This window comes from Triticum aestivum, chromosome 3B (genome assembly GCF_018294505.1).
Source record: "Triticum aestivum cultivar Chinese Spring chromosome 3B, IWGSC CS RefSeq v2.1, whole genome shotgun sequence".
Classification (NCBI taxonomy): domain Eukaryota; kingdom Viridiplantae; phylum Streptophyta; class Magnoliopsida; order Poales; family Poaceae; genus Triticum; species Triticum aestivum.
Window position 1 is genome coordinate 504,740,866 of NC_057801.1, and position 23,675 is coordinate 504,764,540.

At 45.8% G+C, this 23,675-nt stretch overlaps 2 protein-coding genes across 2 annotated transcripts; one reads left to right on the top strand and one right to left on the bottom strand.

Annotated features, from left to right (window-relative positions):
* Positions 1-2,102: 2,102 nt before the first annotated feature.
* On the top strand, positions 2,103-4,692 carry LOC123070605 (uncharacterized). Its single transcript, XM_044493876.1, has 3 exons — positions 2,103-2,454; positions 2,589-2,867; positions 3,161-4,692. The coding sequence occupies exons 1-3, from the start codon at positions 2,350-2,352 to the stop codon at positions 4,385-4,387; spliced, it is 1,611 nt and encodes a 536-aa protein (XP_044349811.1). The 5' UTR covers positions 2,103-2,349; the 3' UTR covers positions 4,388-4,692.
* An 863-nt stretch (positions 4,693-5,555) lies between these two features.
* Positions 5,556-14,259, bottom strand: LOC123070604 (terminal nucleotidyltransferase 4B). The gene is made up of 13 exons (XM_044493874.1): positions 13,747-14,259; positions 13,193-13,305; positions 13,021-13,077; positions 10,090-10,182; positions 8,741-8,811; positions 8,603-8,645; positions 8,367-8,447; positions 8,201-8,260; positions 7,667-7,735; positions 7,289-7,386; positions 7,135-7,183; positions 7,003-7,047; positions 5,556-6,338 (listed from the first exon to the last, which is right to left on the bottom strand). Exons 1-13 carry the CDS (start codon positions 14,252-14,254, stop codon positions 5,793-5,795), a joined length of 1,833 nt encoding a protein of 610 aa, XP_044349809.1. The 5' UTR covers positions 14,255-14,259; the 3' UTR covers positions 5,556-5,792.
* Between the last annotated feature and the right edge of the window lie 9,416 nt (positions 14,260-23,675).

Genomic DNA, 23,675 nt, shown 5'->3' on the forward strand with positions numbered 1-23,675 from the left:
CCATCCATCCATGGGGATGGACAAGCTACTCACACCACACACTCATATGGCCTCCTAGCCACAAGTCATTCGTCCAGAGTGCTCACGCCACACTCACACATATACGAGGCCAGATGCCCACGACACTTACCTCAGATACAGCTCCAGGAGCGCTTTGTACTGCTACATGTACATTGCATATATATGCAGACATGCATGAGTAGGGGTATTATCTCTCCGGAGAGCCCCGAACCTGGGTAAACCACCGCGTGCTATTCGCATACCCGTCCCGGATATTCCACTGTATCCTTGCTCCACCTATGATAAGCTACCCTGTGGCATCTGCCGTGATGCGGTGCCCCTTGGCCACTCCCGTGAAAATACCAGAACAACCACACACCGGCTTGGGGTGGCAACTGGCTCCATCGGGCTAGGCGAGGGAGGTGGAGCAGCAAGTTATCTCGCTCGTATCCGACAGGATCGGTGGGCCACCTAGCCGGCTTGTATGCCGGAGAACTACTCTTCGGAAGCCTTCGGGAGAGTGAAGAAAATGGTGAAGGAGGAGATGAGGGAGTGGCGGAGGGGTGCGATTCTTGCCCGATGTCTGGCCTCGTTTAAATAGAGGGCAGACGGGAGGAGCTCGGCCGACGTTGCGTTTAATGCCGGCCTGCTCATGAACGGATGTGCGGCCGGAGTAGGTTTCTCGGCTTCCACGTGGGCTTTGATCTCGTCGGCTGATTCAGACGTAAACATTGCGATGCACACTTTGATATGAAGTGTGCAGTACACCGAGACCTACCGTCTCTTCATGATTTTTTTCCGAAATGGTTAAAGTAGAACAAACCTTTAGTACTCCCTCGGATTCGAATTTGGATAGAAGGAAGTAATACATTATTGAAGAAATAAAAAAACAAATTTAATTCTTACGACCTTTGATCTTTTGCCTAAACCAAAAAATGTCTTTTAGCTTATAAGTCACCAAAAGCCTGAGTTAACCCTAACCAAACACCTCCCTCAATCTCTTTCCTGCATTCACCGGTGACACGTCATGAGGACTGTCTTAGCGGAGCAAACTTGTTAAAATTTAGGAGCATGTAGAAGCAGTGTCTGGGAGGTTGTCAATGTAGACCAAGATGCCAACAACCTCGATCTATGTAGCAAACGGCCGCCGCGAAGAAGACAACATCAAGAGGATCTGTATAACCCTCTAGGTCCGGCCAGAAGGAGTCGAGGAAGACACCTCCCACATCCTCCTCGAGGCTGAAGCTAGTCAACCTTCGTCGGTTGTAGCTAGAGTCGAGTCGGAGGATCAAGGCGCACAACTGTGACATCCGTTCTTTGGGACAACGCCAGCGTGACAAACATGCAAAAGAAAAAACACCATCTTTCACACATCTTTCAAAGATGCCAAGAAGCATCATCAAAACAAGGACAAGACGGGAAGGCCTTCTTCCATTTCGATGGCGGCATTATCGCCTCAATACCGATGACCAGCGACCGAAATCTACACCTAAACTAAAAACCTCACCCTACCATCACCACGGGTTCGAAACAACGGGGTCTTGACCTCTTCCCTCCGTCAAAGTGGCAAACGAAGGGGCCCATGATCTCACCAGGGAGAAGGTAGATTGCCCCCCACACCCTAGCTGCTAGGGTTTCCCCCAAGAGAGGAAGGAGGTATGAATTTCACGGTTTGTTTTTCGTAGACGTAGACGCCTCTCGAATCAAACTATTAATCCCCAGCGATCAGAGGATCACCGTGATACCGACAACTCTAATATGCTACTGATACCGGCCGCATCTTCCCATCAAAACCAGTGTGGCAAACGCAGACCCATCCACGCACATTTCTTTTTAATCACGCACATGACTCACGAGATGGAGACCTGAGCGTGACACTGCACCCAACCCAACCAAACCCAAGCTGACCCGAACCAACCAGACCGTCTCCCGTCTTGATCTGAAAACGATCGTCCAGCAAGGCAAGCAAGGTATCCCAATGGCGATCTCCCTGCTGGCCGTCAGTAAACAAACGAACACGGCCACACATCCAAGTCGAACCAGATCTCACTCGCCCCGAAGTCCACCCACGCTCCCTCTTTCCCCACTTGTCCCCGTCGTCCCGTCGCCCTCCCCATTTTTATTGCTCCCCACGCCTCGATCTCGCCTCGCCTCCGCTCCTCTGATTGGCCTCTCCTCTGTTTCACTCTGCTTTTCCCTTTGCCCGCTTTGCTTCTACTCCTCTCACTCGCCCGCCCGCCTCTCTTTCCTCGCCCCTTCCTTCGCTTCGGATTCCCTCCCATCCCGTCCCCTCCCCCCCGGCTCTCTCGCTCGCGCACCAACCCAAAACCCTAGCCAGCCCGCACGCCCATGGCGTCGTCCCCCGCGCGCCCCGCCGCCGCGTCCGTCTCCGGCGCCTTCGGCCTCCCGCCCGACGCCCGCTGCTCCTTCGACCAGACGCGCCGCCGCGCCGAGGTACGTCCTCTCTGCCTATCTCTCTGTCTGTCTGTCGTCATCCATCTCCCTCCTACTACCACCACCACGCGAGGTCCCTCGATCTCGGGGGTTTCTGAGGCGGGGGTTGATGCGTGTGTGAGCGGGGAAAGCAGGATTCGCAGGACAAGAGGCAGCTGGTGCGGACGTTCGTCAACGTGTACGGCCAGGAGGGCTACCCCAAGGAGGCCGTCATGGCGGCCGTCGAGGAGTGCATGAGGAAGCAGGCCGAGGGACTGCTGCATTCGCTCGAGGGCATCGGGGGGAGGCTCTCGCAGCTCGAGCTCTACTGCTACAAGCTCGAGCGCTCCATCGGGGAGCTGCGCAGCGACGTCATGGACTACCACAGCGAGGGCACCGTCAACTTCCGCTGCCTCGACAAGAATCTCAGACAGGTACGTGCTCTGCCCCGCCCCGCCTTCAGATCCACGCACGCTCTGCCAATTACTGCCGAATGTCTTGCTCTCGTCTCGAGTGCCCCGGCTCTGTTAGTCGAGGCACTATTCAGATTTCACCTTTGAGATTGTAGTGGTGCTTAAGGAGTTACTTCAGCGGAACATTTTCACAAGCTGCTATTCTTAAACTACGTACGGTGGAGTCAGACTTACTGTTCTCGTGAGATTTGGATCATTTTTGATGCATTAAGAATATGTCTCTGAGCTGAACAATCCTTTCTTCTGTTGACCAGGTTCAGAAAGCTGTGCAGATGCTTCAGGATAAGCATGAGCCTGCTGACACGGCGCAGCAACTGGCCAAACTTCAAATAGCGCATGAATTCCCTGCTAGAACAAATGAAGCCACTGCCTTGTCGATGCTTGCTTCAAGGGAAAATGTCAACGATCAGAGCACACAATTCGCCAACCCTGAGGTTTCTTTTGTGCCAATTCACCAAGTTAATACCATGCAGTCTCCTGCTATGCCGAACCAAAGTAGCGGCGGTTATATTCTGCAGCAACTAGTGCCCGTCTCTTTGAGCACGCAACATGATCAGCAACATCCGAGCCAAGCTGCGGTGTACTATATGCAAAGCCAAAGTCAAGTGAACTGCACAGAGAACAAACCGTCCGAGTCTTTTGTTCAGGTTATGCAGCCGCATGTCCAGAACCCTGAAGCCAGGGTTGCAGTTGAGCTACCTCAGAAATCTAGTCAGCCAACGGAAATGTACCCTCCACTGCAGCATCATATGCTACAAATGCCTGCTCAGCATCACGAGTCACAGGCATGGCGATCACAGCCACCTGTCGCGCAACAGCAGCACTACAGTGTTCAGCAAGTCCCACCACAGATGGTTCAACAGAAAACATCTTCTCCTCATGCTCAAAGTACTCCTCAAGTCACGCTCATGTATCCTCAATACTCTTCTCAGAAGCCTGCCAATGCTACCACTGAGCCACTTCCGAGAAGTTTGGTTGGGCAGTCTCCATACTCTTCACCCCAGCAGAAGCATCATGAAGTCATGCCTTCGTTTTATGGCCAAGGCAACACAATTTTGCTTCCCACGGCAGAGCATAATATCCAGCATCAACAGCCACAGCAACTGCAAACGCAGAGCCAGGCCTCATGCCCACCTCAACCAAACAAGCCCAGCCACTGCAGTGTTGCATCATATGCTGTTCAGGGTAGTGGCCGAGCCCACACTGCCACATATAAGAATCCTGCTGAGAGCCCTGCAACTGTTGTTGCTGTTCTGCCTCAGCATTCGGCAACAGCTCCTATGGCGTTTCATCATTTGGGGCAACAAATCTTGCATAAGAATCCATATGGAAGTATGTTTGAAACGACCAGTGTAGTAGGGTATCCACATGATCTGGTTGGGAGTATGACGCTTCCAGTGGTGACTGCGGACTCCAGTAACATGGTTGATAAGCTCAATGCTGGTAGCAATGTTACATCCCCGCGAGACTGGCCTGCATAGCGCAGAATGGGCAGTTGTTGGGTACTTCATTGTTACCACAAAACTTATTTCCATGACTATAGCTGGAAGCTTGTCGGCTCTCACCCGGGTATTTCATCTGGCTTCCTTTTTATTAGCCAGCAGATTGGTACAGATCCTTCTACTGTTTTTTCTGCTGAAGGGTCAATCTGAAATAAAAATGATAGATTAGTCTAGTGATGATGCTGGCGTATGTCCTCACTTTTAATGGACATATCTTGCTTGTAACCGACAGTTGGCGATGAACCTGTGCCTATGCGATATGAATATATGACGAGTTTACATCATCTTATCAGCTGTTTAAATATTGGTTTACCACAGTTTATGTAGTCTTGTCATGCCATATTTTTTATTTATTTATCTGGGTTTTTGTAGCATGTAGAGTAGTAAAGAAGAAAAGAGCTCAGATATATATGTATCTAGGCATCTCAAAATTAACTTCTCAATAGCTCATAACTACTCCCTTGATCTAAAAGATCGTATAGTATTAGTTTACGGAGGGAGTATATCTTTCTGTAAACCATAATTGCGTTTCAGATGTAGCACCTTCTTTTTAACACCCTCGGAATAAGCAGTATGTGTGCGAACAATGCAACTGGAGAAAGCAATTGTTACTGTGATTTTGGAAAATAACGGCCGGAACTAGAGGTACAAAAATGTTGAACAAACCACTACTTGCTAGTAAGATTATGTTTCTTTTAGGACCCCAATAAATCCTGAACATTCGGATTTAAGCATGTCATTCTGAACGTTTTTTGATGACAACTTTAGTTGATGCAAAGTGGCAACTTTAGTTGTGAACACATGGTACTTTGTCCCAGTTTATTTTTTTGTTAGAAAATTGCCATATTTGCTAACCTCGCCTGAACTAAAGTTGCCATGAAAAGCATCCGGGTTGCCATGCTTAAAATCCAAACGTCTAGGATTTATCATTTCGTTCTTTTATGTCCCGGGACAATAAGATTGGTCGTTCATAGCAAAGTTATGAGTTGCATATATTGCGTGCTATTCCAAGTTTGTTCAGAAGAGACTCCAGTATTTTACATGACACCGACCAATTCGCTATGGCAGCGTAGATGCTATATAAATGTTTGAAGCCTTTACCACAACAACCAAATACTACTACCTGGAACTTGTGATCACGGTGCGGTGCTCGGTAAAACTGCTGATTCAAAAAATACAACTGAGAATTTTGTTTGATCAGCATTACAAGGACTGGATAGTAAACTAATAAAACAAATAGAACACATTCAGGCATCCGACTGCTGCTGCTAATTTAAATGTTTGCTAGCATGCCACCATGGTGTCACACAATGCTCTTCCTGCTGTCAAATTATGTGGCACCTCCAAAAAAGGACCGCAAATGCTATCAGTAGCAGCACACAACTCACCATCTGCTAATGTGCGTGTACTGTGGGAGCGTGTTTGTAAATCTGTCATACTCTCGCGCCCCTTTCCTTCTTCTGCTGCTTCCCCCACTGCGACGCGACTTTTCACTATGTGCTGACCCTTTGCCCCGGCCGTGCTCTCTTCCCTTTCCGGACCCCTCTTCGGTATCATCACTGCTTGATGCATCGGCCTTTGCCTTCTTTCGTGATTTCTTTTTTGACTTGGAGGAGGACTTGCGTTTCCCCAGTGGTGACGAACTAGTGTCCTCGGATGCAGGTTGAGTGTTTCTGGGCAGTGGTTCATCGTCGTCTAACGCGTGCCAGTTATACAATGCGTCATTCTCACTGTCAAACGGTTGGGGCAACAGTTCCCAGGGTTCTGCTAACATGTCAGCCAACACACCATCAGTGTTCCAGCCTTTACGGTCGAGGAGCACCGAATCCGGTCTGACAATGGTGCCCAGAATGCTCCTGTTTGGTCCCAAGCTAGTAATCAACTTGCCATCAGTTAACACAGAATAAGCCTTCAAAAATGCTGATTTCACCTGTACCATGAATCAAGTTCCTTCGTCAGATATGTGTTGTCATGTAGATTTTTTATATGTCAAAGACTCAGCAAATGCACTTCAAACATCAAAGCCTAGTTACAATTGTTCCAAATCCATGGAAATTTCACTTATTAAGTGAACAAACTGGAGATTTGGCAAGAAAAGGGCAAAGTGCCATATACTGTTATCAAGACAGGTTTGCTGTGAATTACTTATGCATGCTTGCGGTAGTTGATTAAGAACCAAACTAGAGAGACCTAGCATATTTAATCCAATATTAAAGACGCAAACACTCAAATTTAAGCACATAATATTTTATGCCCAAAGATATGGCCCCAGGTTGCAAACAGAGATTGAATAACCATTCTGGGCCATTCATCATCGAAGAAAACGCTAGGATTCTGGTCAGTGAGTGATGATGTCAAACAGCGACTTAACTGGAATAACACTAAGGCAAGGAAGGACCAAACCAAATCAAAGCGCCAGTGGGAACCAGTAAAATAATCAGCGAATTAAAATAAGATTACTTTATCAATTGTTAATTTGTTATCCATAAGAACATACAGCATTATGAAATTATAAATGAGCGGCATCAAATTATTCAAGCATCACATTTAGACAAAGAGGTGCACAAAGACAGATAGGAACTTTAGAAAGTTACCTTGAAGTAGTTGAAGGAATTCTTCCCAATATCATTATCTGGTACCTAGGCCACGAAATAATTTCAATAGGTAAACACACTGCTACTGAGAATTATCAAGTTCAACAAAATGAACAAGGGCAACAATCTTACCATTGGATCTTGAATGGCTATAAGATGTGGCCGGTCAAGATTCACAAAGCTTTAACAACAGATTAGAAATAGGATCAATGAACAGCAGCAGGACATCACAGTAGAGATAGTACTGATGTGGGAGTAATAATACAAATAAAACCAGTTGTCTTACTCTTTATCACTTTTCAAGAAAAAGGTTCTTGCAGAGTTGCAGGATATTCCAACATCCGTATAGTTCAACTTGCGTCCATAAAAGTCAAAAAACTTGATCTGACATGGAGAAAACATAAACTTGTATGAAGGGTTGCAACCATGTTTTGTATCTCCATCATTACAAAGATAATGTATGTTTCTCCATCATATCAAAGGTGATGCAAGTTTATCCAAAAGTAGCAAAAAGAAGATAAAACAGGCATTTCACATGTGTGCACTGGTATATATCCTGGTGCATATGAAGAAGCCAGTGACTATTAAGTGCAACTTTACATAAGATAAATACCAAAGTTTAAAAGATCTCGTTACCATGAATCATTAGGAAAGTATTGCTTACCAAAAGAATTCCCAAATTGTGTTCCTTGGATTGTCGATAGCCCAGCATATCTTTCACTCCCCAGATCAACTAGCAAAAAGGATCATCTTTTAGATGATAAATATATGTATGAAAAGAATTGCATATCCTTCATGAATATAGTACATGGAGTTTGATAACTAACATCATTTCTAAAAAAATCCTTATTTTAAACACCTCTTAGCAACTTATGACCGAATTATTAAGTACAATTAAGTTTAATACGAAGGCTACTAATTTAAAGGTGATGTGGTTTAGTACCGATGCTGCATTAGGACTTTATTTAAGAATTTGTTTTAATATAATTTATTTTAACTATTGGGTTGAAGGAAAGCATATGTCACAAGACAAATAACTAAAGCAATGCCAAACATTTTTTGGCTAACAAGGCTAACTTGTGGATGATGGAGGCACAAGGGTGGCAAGTTTAGCTAAAAAATACGAGTATATAACACATGTGCCATGAGGCTAAGAAAGTGAGGCAAGGATATGCAGATAAAACAGAACTCAGTTCACCTGTAAATGTGTGATCAGCATTGTGAGAAGAGCATATGATCCAACCCCACCAGTATAGACCTACCGACCAGTGTGAAGCAATCATTAAAAATCTCTGTCGACGCAACAATTCCAAGCAACCGAGTTTTCATTATGGAATGAAGAAATTACAATTTAAGTTGTGTACCTCATTGAGCTCTCTTTGATGAAGGAAAACCTTCAGAATCATACACAAAGGTCTTAAAGCAGGCATCTTCTTGATGGCATCCTATTGGTACAAAATGGAAAACGTACTTGTCTTCAGTATAACCGCAACAAAGATGATTAGAAGTATATATGATCATATGTCCGTCAAAGATTAGCTACAAAAGAGTATGTGTGCCCTCCATAGTGTACTGCCCAGTCCTTTATTGGAATAGATACCTTGATGAAGTCCGCTGCTTGTGGTCCACCATCAATATCAAAGCTGGGAAAGGAAAAGAAGATCATAACAGTAAGCGCTTGCACAACTTAGTAAGAGGGAGGAGGGAGACCTACAAACATGAGACAACAAAATTTAACCTGATGTCAAAAGGTATTCCACTAATTCTTTCCACGAATTTCACGATTGGCACACGTGCCTTTGCTATTACCTGCCAAGAAACAAAGTTAACATCATTACCAACTGACAACTGCAGAACAGAGCGGTGCTAGCTTCCAAACTCAACCAACAGCATTTGACAACCTTCGAAGGAAGGTGGGTCATGTATCATCCCATATTGTAATTCAATTGGAACAATTGGGCTTTTTTCCATTATCAGGAAAATAATAAATACCACATGTTTTCTTGCTTTAGAAGCTATCATTACAAGCGGGATTCAGATACTGGCAAGTACTAAGGATCCTGGCCAACAAATAGTTTAGTAAAATCAGCCGGTTCGAGCTTGAATTTCAAACTCCAGTAGCCAAATTCCAATGGACGAAAAAATCATCAATAGTTTGGCTGGCACAAATATAGGGATAGAACAAGAGGCGGTTTGTGTTTCTCATGCGCAGTTAGTGTCCTCAGAAGGTTGTGCAAACTCTATTCACATGCACATTTTCTCAGAAGCCAAAAGGTAAGGAAATCTAGTAGGACCAAACAGTATTCTTCCGTAGCCACTTTCCTGCATGCACACACTAATTATACACGACTTCAAAATATCAAGCCCCGTTCAAAAAATAAATATTGAGTTCAATTCTCCGCAACATGTCAAAAGCATGTTAACAACCTCCTTGTTCTCTACTGGTTGAATGATGAGCTTAGCAAATGAAGGAATTCCATATTTGCTTCCACATTACTTCAGTGTTGTCATCAACCTGATTTCCAGCCATAGTTTTAAATAGCCGGCTATAGCTCCGCTATAGCCTTTTCAGTAGGGTGCCGCTAAATGGTCGCCTTCACAAATAGCCCGCTATAGCTGATTTGGAGGCCCGCCGCTATTTTCCATAGCCCGCTATTTAAAACATTATTCCAGCAAACATCTTACCCAAGCGTTATTATTAACCAGAGAACCATTGGGATAATCTCCTAGTATTTATCAGGTTGATGCATAATAGCTACGAATGCTGCAAATCTTGATGGTGCTATTCAAAAGCTGCATGCAATACTTCCCGTACTGCATGACATAAAACATCAGATCCTCCATGATAACACTTAGAATTCTATGTGCATTCCAAAAAAATAAAAATAGAACTGGATCAATTTGATTTCTGAAGTTCACATTTGGGAAATCAAAATTCAAAAACTTGAAAGCTGTACGGCCACTAGCAAGAAGCCTGGCAAAGAAATTTGACACCCTCCGGAGTATGGTAGTTCTTTAACATAAGAAAATGAAGCTTCCAGAGACCACATTATTACCGCTAGATAAAGAAAGGGTGAGAATTGGAACCTGTATCTTTTTGGCAACACCTTTTTGAGATAATGCTTTCGCAAGAGCATATAGGCCTTGAGGAGTCTTAGCCCTGGTCTCAAATACTACAACCTGCAACAGAAATAACACATATGAACTTCAGAACTTCCAAGGACGAAGGGATTCTATGTGTTTCCAGGTAAAAAAAAGGAAGTGAGTGCATATCGTTTGTAACAAGCTGATATATCCAGGTAATTTCTTTTATCATAAAACAGCACAAGATACCATGTCTGAACTTCCAAAGACAAAGAAGATATTCTTAATACAAGTATGTTTTGTGTGTGGTCACACGTAAAAAGGTGGTCAATGCAATCATTTGTAGCAAGCTGACGTATCACGGTAATTTATTTATTATAAAACAAAACAAGATGCCTTATCAGTTTCAGTATATGATTCCACAAGTGCAATTAGGTGAGCATTAGTCTAGAGAAACAGTGTATTGTTGTCCTAGACAAGTAGAGTTCAGAAACAGTGTAGGAACTCCACCTGTATGATATTGTATTCTCTCCTTTCTTGTTTCTTCAATTGAAAAAATCTTTCTTAAGATTCTAGCATTTTGCTTTCAGAATGCTTACCACGCTCAGATTCTACCATTTTTGTTGGAGTGAACTGCACTGATGACCAGGTACTGTGTCATAAGTTGCACTCTGGACCACACACGCGCGGCAGGGGGGTGGGGGTGGGGGTGGAGGTCGAGGGGCAATAATCTTGCACCTCAAACCAGGTCGTGTCGGTTTAGAGAAAAATCTAACAGTTAACTGGTTTGACGCTTACCTGTTAGTTTGCCACACTAGTCACATGCCACGCCACGCGGGAGGAGCACATGCAGTATACTCTCAAAAAGGAAAAAACTCCGGCACCCCTCTGGTGTGGGCGAGGAGCACGGGGAGAGAAGAATGATTGATGATGGCTCATAGACAAAGGAACTAAATGATTGAGACATGCATACTTTTATTTTTGCAACTGAAATGCTAATTCAGCTGTACTCTGGTTCACTACTACTTGCACTTTCCAAATACAATTGTTAATAGCCCCAAAAGTTCTCAAAATACAAACAACATGACAGAGAAAGTTAAGTACTACCGTCCGATATGCCTGATACACCTCGTGGGAAAAATCTTCGCAAAGGTGCTCTCGCTACGTCTCGCGCCAAGGTTGGGCGACCTGGTCAGTTGCAACCAGAATTCATTCATCCCAGGTCGGAGCCTCCACGACAATTTTGTCCTGGTCACACAATCCATGAAGCTGCTGCATCAACTTGGGGCCCCAAGAGTCATGCTCAAACTTGATCTCACACGAGCCTTTGACTCCCTTTCCTGGCCCTTCCTCTTCGAGGTGCTAGACCAGTATGGGTTTGGGCCTCGGTTCCGGGAGTGGCTTGCGATACTGTTATCGACCTCGAGCACCAGGATCATGCTGAACGGCGAACCGGGGCTGCCGATTTGGCACCGATGCAGACTGCGACAGGGCGACCCCGTGTCGCCGCAACTCTTCGTGCTCGCTGTGGACACCCTCGGACGCCTCATCCACCGCGCACATGAGTCCGGCATCCTGCAACAGCTGCACCCCCGACGAGCCATTCCGGCCATCTCCTTATACGCCGACGACGTGATGCTCTTCTGCCACGCCACACCCGGAGACATGGAGGCCGTCAAGGGCATCCTAACACTCTTCGGTGAAGCTAGCGGCCTCCGGGTGAACTACACCAAGAGCTCGGCCACCATCCTACATGGCGACCCTGACGCGGCCACGACGATCGCCCATGTCGGATGCAGGACGGCCGACCTGCCCATCACTTACCTCGGCATCCCGCTCACGTTGCGCCGTCCCACCGCCGCCCAACTGCAGCCCCTCGTAGACACAGTGGCAGCCAGGCTCCCAACTTGGAAGGCATGGCTTATGAACAAGGCTGGACGGCTCGCATTGGTCAAGGCGGTGCTCGAGGCCATCCCGGTTCACCAACTGCTCGCATTCGCACCCCCCAAGAAGACCTTGAGGCAGCTGGAGAAGATACAACGGGGCTTCCTATGGGCTGGGCGTGCAACTGCCAACGGCGGGCACTGCCACGTCAACTAGCACCATGCTTGCTGTCCACTGGAATATGGCGGCTTGGGAATACGGGACCTGGAGCGAGCTGGCCTGGCACTAAGGTTGCGATGGCTATGGTACACTCGCACGGACGACAACCGCGCATGGCAAGGGCTTGACTTGCAGTTCACTCCAGAGGAGCGCGTGTTGTTCTTTGCCTCCACCACCATGATCCTCGGTGACGGATTGACGGCCCTGTTCTGGGACGACCGCTGGCTCCAGGGGCAATCCATCCGCGAGATCGCCCCTGCGCTTTACCAGTGCATACCCAAACGGAGGCGCAAAGCGAGAACGGTAGCGCTAACTGCCAATGCCTGGGCACGCGACATCCAGGGAGTGCTCAGGATACATGAAATTGGGCAATACCTGATGCTTTGGCAGGCCGTACAGCGCATCACTCTCACAAATGTTCCTGACCAAATGCTTTGGAGGTGGACAGCCAACGGCACTTACACGGCGCAGTCTTGCTATGCTGCAACCTTTCATGGATCCACCAGATGCCCCTCATGGAAGCTGACATGGAAGAGCTGGGCACCACCCAGAGTCCGATTCTTCCATTGGCTGGCCAGCCAGGATCGGTGCTGGACAGCAGAACGGCTAGCCCGTCGCGGCCTGCAGCACCACCCCAGATGCCTCCTCTGCGACCAAGCGCCACATCCTGGGATGTTCACTGATCGAGAGCGCAACCCCTGTAACCCCAGCCTCCTAGGAGGATTGTACTATCCCTTCTCTTCAATGCAATGAAACGCAAAGATCTTTGCGTTTTCTCGAAAAAAAGTTAAGTGCTGAAATTCATGAGAGTAGGATAGAAAATATTCTTACATCAATATCACTTGTTGGTAGATAGAGCCCTGTTCTGAAAGATCCAAAGACTTCCACCTGCCAAGTGGAGTCAAGAACTAACAAAATGATGTGGCTATCATTGTAAAAAAATATATAAACAGGAGAGAGAGAGAGAGAGAGAGAGAGAGAGAGAGAGAGAATGTTACGATGCCTTGCAATGAGGCCATATATGCTTGACAACATCAGAGACAGCTTGCACAGCAGCTGTTCGTGAAGATTGCTCTTCGGCAGAAGGTGAGATAAAATCACAGAAGTCGAGAATCTCTGCAACAGATAGGCAATACTTTATTATCTCATCGGGCAAATGTTGGAGTAGAACCATATAAGTTTGTAAAGATCCCAAATTTAACTTTGTAATGATCCCATGTTATAAAAACTAATTAAGCTTCCAAAGATCAAACAAAATGTGATCAGTGAGCCTTAAATCGACTAAGTAATACAGTATGTCTGTTTGCCAAAATCTTCTCCTATCATTTTCTCCATCAAAAACACATGTAGACCACTATACGATTGGTTTTGACTAGCATTTGTACTTGTTTTAGATGTAAATATATGTGCATTTGTCAAAGTGTGCAGAAAACGAAACAATTACTGTACAAACTGCAACTGCTATGTCCCATGTTCTAGCTTGTCAAAACAAAAAATCAGTTCTTTTTCCTCATCACACACGGCAGCAAGTTCTTAGCAGTAACCATAAGTCCAGACCTTTGTGTAGCTGCAGCATGGGGCTCCTGAACCGCCTCCCTCCTCGGAACCACGCGCGCTCCGACCCCTGCGCCGGCTGCTCCGTCGGGGCGAGGGAGCTCGAGGGCGTCGCCGCCGCGGCAGGCCGCGCCGCCACCGACGACGGGGAGGCCGGCTCGCCCCTGACGGCCCCCGAGACGTCAAGGGAGAAGAAATCGGCGGCGGGGATGTCGACAAGGGGGTCCCCGGCAGCCGTAATCTCGTTCCGGAAGACGGCATATGTCGCGGTCGAGTCCTCCTCCGCGGCGGCAGGGTAGGAGGAGGACCGGGGCTCGGGCGCGTCGAGGTCCTCCTCCGGGGAGAAGTCCAGGGTAAGACCCGGGAGGGCGTCGTAGACGCATGCCTGGGAGCTCGCGTCGGCGGCTTCCATGACGGCGGCGGCTGTGGTGGCGGCGGCCGCTTGGGTCGGATGAACTCGTTTGCCCTTGGACCGCCGGGTAGGCTCCGCGGCTTTCGCCTTGCGAGGCATTTGGTTTTTTTTTTTTTTGAGGGGGGGGGGGGGGGGGGTGCGAGGCATTTGGTCGGAGGATTGATCGTCGGATGGGCTTTGGTTCGACTGGAGAAGCGGCCCGGAGAGAGATTCGTTGTTTCTATCGAGTCCGCGGATGTCGGAGATTGTAGCCTTCCACGATTTGGCGGCCCGCGAAGCACCCATACAAAGCGGAGCGGTACTCCTCTCTCAGAGCAACTTTTATAGCAACTTCAACACATTTGTCCGTCGCGAGGCCGGCGGCGTCCGAAGGGCGGACAGTCGTTGGGAACATCTACACCCAACACATAGGAGTGGCCTGAACGCAAAAAAAAAAAAAAAAAAAACAAGCCACCCATCCACGTCATGCTCGGCCCGCCGTGCGGCCCTCGCCCCGCCATCCACGTTCCACCTTCCCGCGCGGGGGTGTCAGTTGTAGCAGCAGTGGCCACTACAACTCGCGACCTGCAACAGCAGCAGCGGTTTTGCTCAGACTAGTCACAGTGGGGAGTAACATATGTGGTGTCATGCAACACTTCATTTATTGGCTTGTAGACTCATCTTATCTTGCTATGCATGATGTTACTCATAGTACGAGTAACTAGTTATGTTACTCAATTCATTTCTCTCCATCAAATCATTGCCATATAAGCAAATTTACTGAGTTGGGCCTTATGTTACTCCTAAAGTTACTCCTGACGCCAGCTACAATGATGATTTCTCACAAGATCTTTTGCTGCCCCCTGCCAGGCCGGGTAACAAGCCTCCTTACCACCGGTCATGGTGTTGTGGCTTTCAAATCAAAATACCTATTTGAAAGTGCTAGTTATCGACTAGAGGGAGGTGAATAGGCGATTTTTATGAAAGTCTTCAAGATACGGGGGCTTTGAAGACAAACAGAAGTAATGAACCTATTGATATGCAGTGGAAGGTACACTACACTAGACAAGTCATAGTCAAGTAAGCAATGAAGTGAAAGCACGAAGACTACCAGCAGCTAGGTAGTAAGGATCAGGATGGAAGATAGTATGAAGCCAAACAACAACAGTGTTCACACAGTGAAGACAATCAGATCATGCAGGGAGGCAATGACTTCACGAAGACAAACTGTAAGTAAAGAGAGGTAAATGATAGAACCAGTTGCTTGGAGAGGACAAGGATTTGTTGGACCAGTTCCAGTTGCTGTGACAACTGTACGTCTGGTTAGGGAGGCTGAGATTCGACTCAGAAGACCGCGTCTTCACCTTATTCCCCTTGAACTAGGGACACTTAGTCCTCGCACAATCACTCTGGTAAGTCTTCAAGGTGTAAGTGCATCTAGTGCCACCCCTAGTTAGTTTTGGAGTATTGACGACAAAGTTGGTTGAGGGACTAATGCGTTTGTGAGAATTGCAGGATAACGCAGGTAGTGTCCCTCATTGATTCGGTTTACCTACCGGAGATGACCCCTAAAAATGTATGAAGACATTGAAGACAATGGTGGTATGAGAAGATATTCATATTGAAGACTATGACATGAGAAGACATTGCGTGAAGACTATGGAGCGCGAAGACTGTGTGGATTCGTTGCTTCCTTTTCTTCTTTGCTGAGTCATAGGAACCACCGTACTGTTAAGTAGGGTCCAAGTGAACTAAGTCAGAATGACTGAAGTGATGCTCAACTCAAATCCTATGTTTTCGAGCGAAGACAATGAGAGCAAACCTTATTCAGAGCTGGATGACTCAGCTTTGCTTGTAGCCCAAGTAAAGTTGTCGCGTGTGTTTGAAATCTGACCGTTGGAACACGTGTCAGTTCCTTAGTGACCCAGGGTCATTTTGGACAAATCAGGTCGGGTTGCCTAGTGGCTATAAATAGCCCACCCCCAACACCATAAATTGGTGGCTGCTCAGAGTTAGTTTACGGCTTTTGTCGTTTTGAGAGCAACCCACCTCGAAGCCTTTGAGAGAGAAATCCTTGCGAGGACAAAGCCCAAACACCCAGAGCCAAAGAGTGTTAGGCATCACTGAAGTCTTTCTGTCTGTGTGACCTGAAGACTTATTACACTTGAGGACTGTGTATCCTCCAGCCGTTTAGGCGTCGCGTTCTGAGCATCCAAGAGTCATTGTGGATTGCCGGGTGAACGAAGTCTGTGAAGGTTCGGAAGTCTACCTTGAAGACTTACCAGAGTGATTGGGCGAGGACTAAGTGTCCTTAGCTCAAGGGGAATAAGGTGAAGACACGGTCTTCTGAGTTAAATCTCAGCCTCCCTAACCAGACGTACAGTTGTCACAGCAAGTGGAACTGGTCCAACAAATCATGTGTCTTCAACAAGCAACTGGTTCTATCCCTTTCCATCCTTTACTTAAGTTTGCCTTCGTGAAGTCACTGCCCATATGTCTATCTGTTTGACTTCATTGTTTGACTACTACTGTTGATTGGCTTCATACTATCTTCCATCATGATCCTTACTACTTAGCTGCTATTAGTCCTGTACTTTCACATCATTGCATACTTGACTATGGCTCGCTTAAGGTAGTTTATCTTCCGCTGCATATCAACTAGGTTATTTCTGTTGTTTGTCTTCTAAACTTCCAAGTTTTGAAGACTTTGATAAAAATCGCCTATTCACCCCCCCTCTAGTCGATAACTAGCACTTTCAATTGGTATCAGAGCAAGGTACTCCCTTGCTCTATGTGATTCGGTTTAACCACCTGGAGTTTAGCTATGTCGACTGCAGGGATAATCAAAGTCTCCGTTGCTTACCCCGTGTTCGATGGAACAGAATATCCCTACTGGAAGAATAAGATGCGCATGCATCTTGAAGCCATTGATGTCGACCTCTGGTATGTCGTCAAGAACGGCGTTCCAAAGACTGGTGAAGGTGTCACCCCTGCTGATGTCAAGAAATTCATTCAACTGGACTCAACTGCAAAGAACATCATCTGTGGTCATCTGACCAAAGGACAGTATGGCCGCGTGAGTGCTCTGGAAACGTCAAAGCTAGTTTGGGACTGGCTATCCAAGGTCAACGAAGGCGTCTCTACTCAGAGAGACCAGAGAATCAGTGTTCTTCGCAATCTCTTCAACCGCTTCAAAAGAAACGACAATGAAAATGTCTAGCTCACGTTTGATCGCCTCACCGACATCACAAATGAGCTTCAGGCTCTCGACGCCACTGAGATCACCAAGCATGAAATCGTCAAGACGCTGCTGAGATCCCTTGACAGCTCCTTTGACACCCTTGCCTTCATGATACAAGAACGTCCTGACTTCAAGACTCTCGATCCGTCTGATATACTTGAGAGGCTCAACACACATGAGTTCCAGCTTTCTGAGAAAAGAGATATCTATGGCCCCAACTATGGCCGAACTCGTGCTTTGAAGGCAAAAGTTGTTTCCTCATCTAAAGAAGAAGAATCTGACTGCGGTTCTGTTGACCCTGAAGACATTGGAAGGGAACTTGCTATGCTTGTGAAGAAGTTCCAGAAATTCACCAAGAAGAAGGGCTTCAGAAAGTCTTCACGATCCAGTTCAAGAAATGATGAAGCTTCCACTCAAGACAACAAGAAGAGAACATGTCACAAGTGTAAGAAGCCTGGGCACTACATCTCTGAGTGTCCTCAGTGGGAAAACGAGAAGAGGAAGAAGAAGAAGAGCAAGGAATATGACTCCGATGACAAGAAGAAGAAGAAATCTTCGAAGTCTTCTTCCAAGTCCTCATCAAGGTCTTCATCTCACTAGAAGAGCTCACCTGGCAAAGCTCGTGCTTTTGTTGGCAAGGAAATGGATTCAGAGGAGGAGTCTGCTTCTGAGGAGGCAGAGGTGGAATCTGAAGCTGAGTCCGACTCTGGTGTTGCAAGTCTGGCTCTGGCCACAGCCTACGTTGCAAAGTCCATCTTCAACACTGAAGACAGTGACTCCCACACCAACGCTGATGATGACAAGGACGATCCTGCTCCCGCCTTCTGCTTCATGGCACGCGGTGCCAAGGTAAAATCACGCGATGCTTACTTTCAAACATCAAGTGAAGATGACTCTGATTGTGAATCTAAACCCAGCTACAAAACACTTGCTAAAATTGCTACTGAACAACAAAGGGCTATGGAACATACTCAAAAACTGTTAGACAAAAGCGATGACCTGTTGGACGCGGAAATGACACGTTCACAGTCCTTAGTTGAAGACATAAAAAATCTTCATGCTAAGTATCAAGAACTTGAAAGTCTTCATGAGACGCTCTCAACCACTTATGAAAAGCTCTCCTATGATTATCTTCAAAGGAAGCAAGAGCTTGAGAAATTGAAAGCGACTCATGAAGATCTTCAAAAAGAGAATGAGTCATTTCGCGCTCAACAGATCAATCCCGCTCAGGATGGATTTGAACCACCATGCTTAAAATGCATTGAGCGTGATAACGCTGCCTCTATTGCTGAATGTTCCACTGCTGCTACTGTTGCTCTGTCTTCAACTACTGATGTGGTAACTAACCCCTCTTTTGAGGATACCACTACTATTGCTGATGAAAATGCTAGGTTGAAGACATTGCTTGAAACAGGGATGTATAAAAGTCTGAAAGGGCATCAGACACTTTGTGATGTCCTCAAAAAGCAGATTCTGAACCGAAACCCTAGGAAAGAGGGTGTTGGGTTCGAGAGGAAAATGAATGCTGATGGTTCCTACTGGAAGCCTGAGCAGTATCCCAAAACCACATGGGTTGCTGCAAAGGAACCTTCAGTGGATCCATCCACTTTATCTGGCTTTACATGTGCTAATCCTATTATCATTGATGAATCCCTTGATGCAAACTATAAACTATTCAAAAATCAGAATGGTGAAGTGTTGGCCAGGTATATTGGTACTAACTGCAGGAATGGACCGCCAATGAAGAAGATCTAGGTTCCCAAAAGTTGTCTTGAGAATCTTCCTGTGAATGTTGTCATGACACCACCAGGGAAGAAGACAAACCCCAGATCAAAGGCATCACATGGGTCCAACGGCTTCATACGGAAACAGGACTCACCTGAGTCACCCTAACGCCAATGTTTTGCAGGGAAATCACACTCAAACTCATGAATATGAGCATGTGTCTTCAAACCGCTATGTTCATAGAACTAAGAACTTTTCTGCTTATTCACATGAGTATCATTCATTTCCTGCAAGGCTATTTGCTAGGGCTTCAAAGCCGAAATTCTCAGATGCTGCACTTAGACTCATTGCTTCTAAGCCACCCCTGAAAATGTGGGTGGTGAAGAAGAACTAACTCTCTTTTGCAGAACATGGTCTCCAGCCAGCAATCAAAGGCGTCCGATATTATTGCTGGGGACCTAAAACACAAAGGGACGCATGATAAAATGACTTACTACGTATTCCACATATGAATCACTTACTTGTCATACTATGTGCTAACTTTCATCTATGCTGTGATAATCCAAGTGTGTATCAACTGCTTATGCTTCACAACATACATTATGAAGCCTATCCTCCTAACTGCACTGTAGGGCATGTCACCAAAAGCTTCAGAATGGATTATTGACAGCGGATGCACTAATCATATGACTGGTGATCGAAATCTTCTCATGGACTCAACCTTACGTCCATCCGACAAGAGTCAAATCACATTTGCTGACACTGGTAAAGGGAAGGTATTGGGTCTAGGTAGAGTTGCAATCTCAAAGGATCAACACATGGATAAAGTGATGCTTGTTGAATCCCTTGGATTCAACTTAATGTCTGTCTCAATGCTTTGTGACTTAAACATGATTGTGATATTTGGAAAATATCGTTGCCTTGTACTAATGGAATCTGACAAGTCTCTAGTCTTTGAAGGGTATAGGAAAGGTGATCTATACATGGTAGATTTCTCAGCAGGTCCACAGCTTGCCGTATGTCTTCTTGCAAAAGCTTCAGAATGCTGGCTCTGGCATCGAAGGCTGGGGCATGCTGGCATGAGGAACTTGCACACTCTCGTCAAGAAGAAGCATGTCATAGGCATCGAAGGTGTCAAGTTCAAGAAAGATCATCTGTGTGGTGCCTGTGAAGCTGGAAAGATGACAAGGGCAAAGCACCCCTCGAAGACAATCATGACAACACCTCAACCCTTCGAGCTGTTACACATGGACTTATTTGGACCTACTCACTACTCCACCCTCACAACAACTGCCTGTCTCTATGGCTTCTTCATTGTTGATGACTACTCAAGATACACATGGGTTCATGTAATTCTTTACAAGACTGAAGTGCAAGATGTCTTCAGGTGCTTCGCAAGCAATGAACAATTATGGCGTGAAGATCAAGCATATCAGAAGTGACAATGGCACTGAATTCAAGAACACATGACTTGATCTGTATCTGGATACAATGGGAATCACTCATGAGTTCTCTGCTCCATACACACCTCAGCAAATGGCATCGCTGAGCGCAAAAACAGAACCCTCATTGAGATGGCTCGAATAATGCTAGATGAACACAAGACACCAAGAAAGTTCTGGCCTGAAGCTATTGATATAGCCTGTCACATCATCAACCGTGTTTACATCCACAAGCTTCTGAACAAAACATCCTATGAGCTCCTTACTGGCAAGAAGCCAAATGTCAGTTACTTCAGAGTATTTGGAGCTAGATGCTGGATCAAGGATCCCCATCACAAGTCAAAATTTGCACCTAAGGCTCACGAAGGCTTCATGCTTGGCTATGGAAAGGACTCACACTCCTACAGAGTCTTCAACCTCTTTCTCTATAAGATCGTTGAAACTGTGGATGTGAAATTTGATGAAACCAATGGTTCACAAAGAGAAATTCTGCCAAGTACACTAGATGAAGCTCCTCCAAGCGAATCTATCAAGCTGATGGGAACTGGTGAAATCATGCCTTCTGAAGCACAACCTGAAGAGGAACTTATCATCTCTGCACCAAATCAACCTGAAGACACTGCTCAGACCGAAGACAATCCTCCCAATGATGACAATGATCAGCCAGAGCAAAATCTTCGTCCTGTTCATCCTCGTGTTGCAAATGAAGTACAAATCGAGAAGATAATTGACAGCATCAACGCGCCTGGTCCGCTTACTCGCTCAAGAGCAACACAGTTAGCAAACTTCTGTGGGCACTTTTCATTTGTGTCAATATCAGAACCCAAGAAAGTTGCTGAAGCTTTTATGGAACCCGAATGGATTCAATCCATGCAAGAAGAACTTCAACAGTTCAAGCTGAATTATGTTTGGGAACTTGTCAAGCGACCTGATCCTCGTATGCATAACATTATTGGAACAAAATGGATATATCGAAACAAGCAAGATGAGCATGGTCAAGTCGTCAGAAACAAAGCACGTCTTGTGGCTCAAGGATATACTCAAGTTGAAGGAATTGACTTTGATGAAACATTTGCTCCTGTTGCTAGACTTGAAGCTATTCGCATACTGCTAGCCTACGCTAATCATCACAACATCTTGCTATATCAAATGGATGTAAAGAGTGCATTTCTCAATGGCAAGATTGAAGAAGGAGTATATGTCGCACAACCACCTGGCTTTGAAGATCCAAAACATCCTGATATGGTGTACAAACTAAACAAAGCACTGTATGGCCTCAAACAAGCTCCTCGCGCTTGGTATGATACAATCAAAGACTTCCTGAAGAGCAAAGGCTTCAAACCAGGATCCCTAGATCCCACACTCTTCACGAAGACATATGATGGTGAACTGTTTGTGTGCCAAATATATGTGGATGACATAATCTTCGGCTGCACCAACTAGAAGTATAGTGATGAGTTTGGATACATGATGCAAGAGCAATATCAGATGTCCATGATGGGTGAGCTGAAGTTCTTCCTTGGTCTTCAAATTCGTCAGCAAAGAAATGGCATCTTCATATCTCAAGAAAAATATCTCAAAGACTGCCTGAAGAAGTTCGGCATGCAAGACTGCAAAGGCTACACGACGCCAATGCCAGCCAAACACCATCTTGGTCCCGACGACAATGGTAAAGAGTTCGATCAAAAGGTATACCGCTCCATGATTGGTTCTTTGCTTTATTTATGTGCATCTAGGCCAGATATTATGCTTAGTGTTTGCATGTGTGCTCGATTCCAAGCGGCACCAAAGGAATCGCATCACTTAGCTGTGAAGCGAATTCTTCGATATTTGGCTTACACCCCAACACTCGGATTATGGTATCCCAAGGGCTCAAATTTTGATTTGGTTGGATTCTCGGATGCTGATTATGTTGGTGACAAGGTGGATCGCAAGTCTACATCAGGCACATGTCATTTTCTTGGTCGATCACTTGTCTGTTGGTCTTCAAAGAAGCAGAACTGTGTATCACTCTCAACTGCTGAATCTGAATACATTGCTGCTGGATCTTGTTGTGCTCAGCTTCTACGGATGAAGCAAACTCTCAAGGATTATGGCATCAACCTGAAACAAGTACCTCTCTTCTGCGACAACGAAAGTGCCATCAAGATAGCCAACAATCCAGTCCAGCACTCGAAGACAAAGCACATTGAAATACGTCATCACTTTCTCAGAGATCATGTTATGAAGAAACATATAGATATCATGCACGTCAACACTGAAGAGCAACTGGTAGATATCTTCACAAAGCCCTTGGATGAGAAAAGGTTTTGCAAGTTACGGTGTGAGCTAAATATCTTGGAATCCTCGAATGTCCTGTGATCAGGCACACATCCTAACACTTATGCATGTTGATGACTTAGATGTGCAATACACAAAGTAATGTATATCTTCAATCAATGAAGATTTGCACTCTGAGTGTGAATACATTAACATGGAATTTGACTTCGGAGCGCCACGATAATTGTGCGCCGTGTCTGGGTCTAATACTTCCTATACGGTGGGTAACACCACCACCAACTTTCTCTGTTTGAAGTGTTTCACTCATGGCGTTATATTGCAATAACTTCGCATTTGGTTTGTCTTCAGTTTCAATTTATCTTCATGATCTTCTACACTATGATGATTTGATTGCTCTCTGATATATATATATATACTAGTGTTCTGTCCTCTACAGCATTCACTTATAGCTATGTCTTCAAGATTGGATCTTTTGAACTAAGTGAATGTGATCGGACCCTAACCTCTCTATGCTTCCTATCTCAAACTCTATCTGTCCAAATCATATGCATTCTATTGAAACTGTCGAATGTCTTCTCTGCGTCCTAGTCAGCAGAAGGCAAAGAGACAAACATTCTTTGACAGCTCGAAGAACCCCTACACGAAGCCAAGAATATCATCAGATCGGTTCTGGAGTCATCAGCAGCGAAGCTATTACTCCTGTGTTCTGTATGATCGAGGGCGCATTTTCCCTCATATGTGCCTCGACACTGAAGCCATTGCTGGATTGCCCTGCTTAGAAGAAGCACTTGACTGCTTTCGTGATGCTGGGCTGCTCAGTTTTGTCACAGATAAAGAACACTGGAATGAAGAG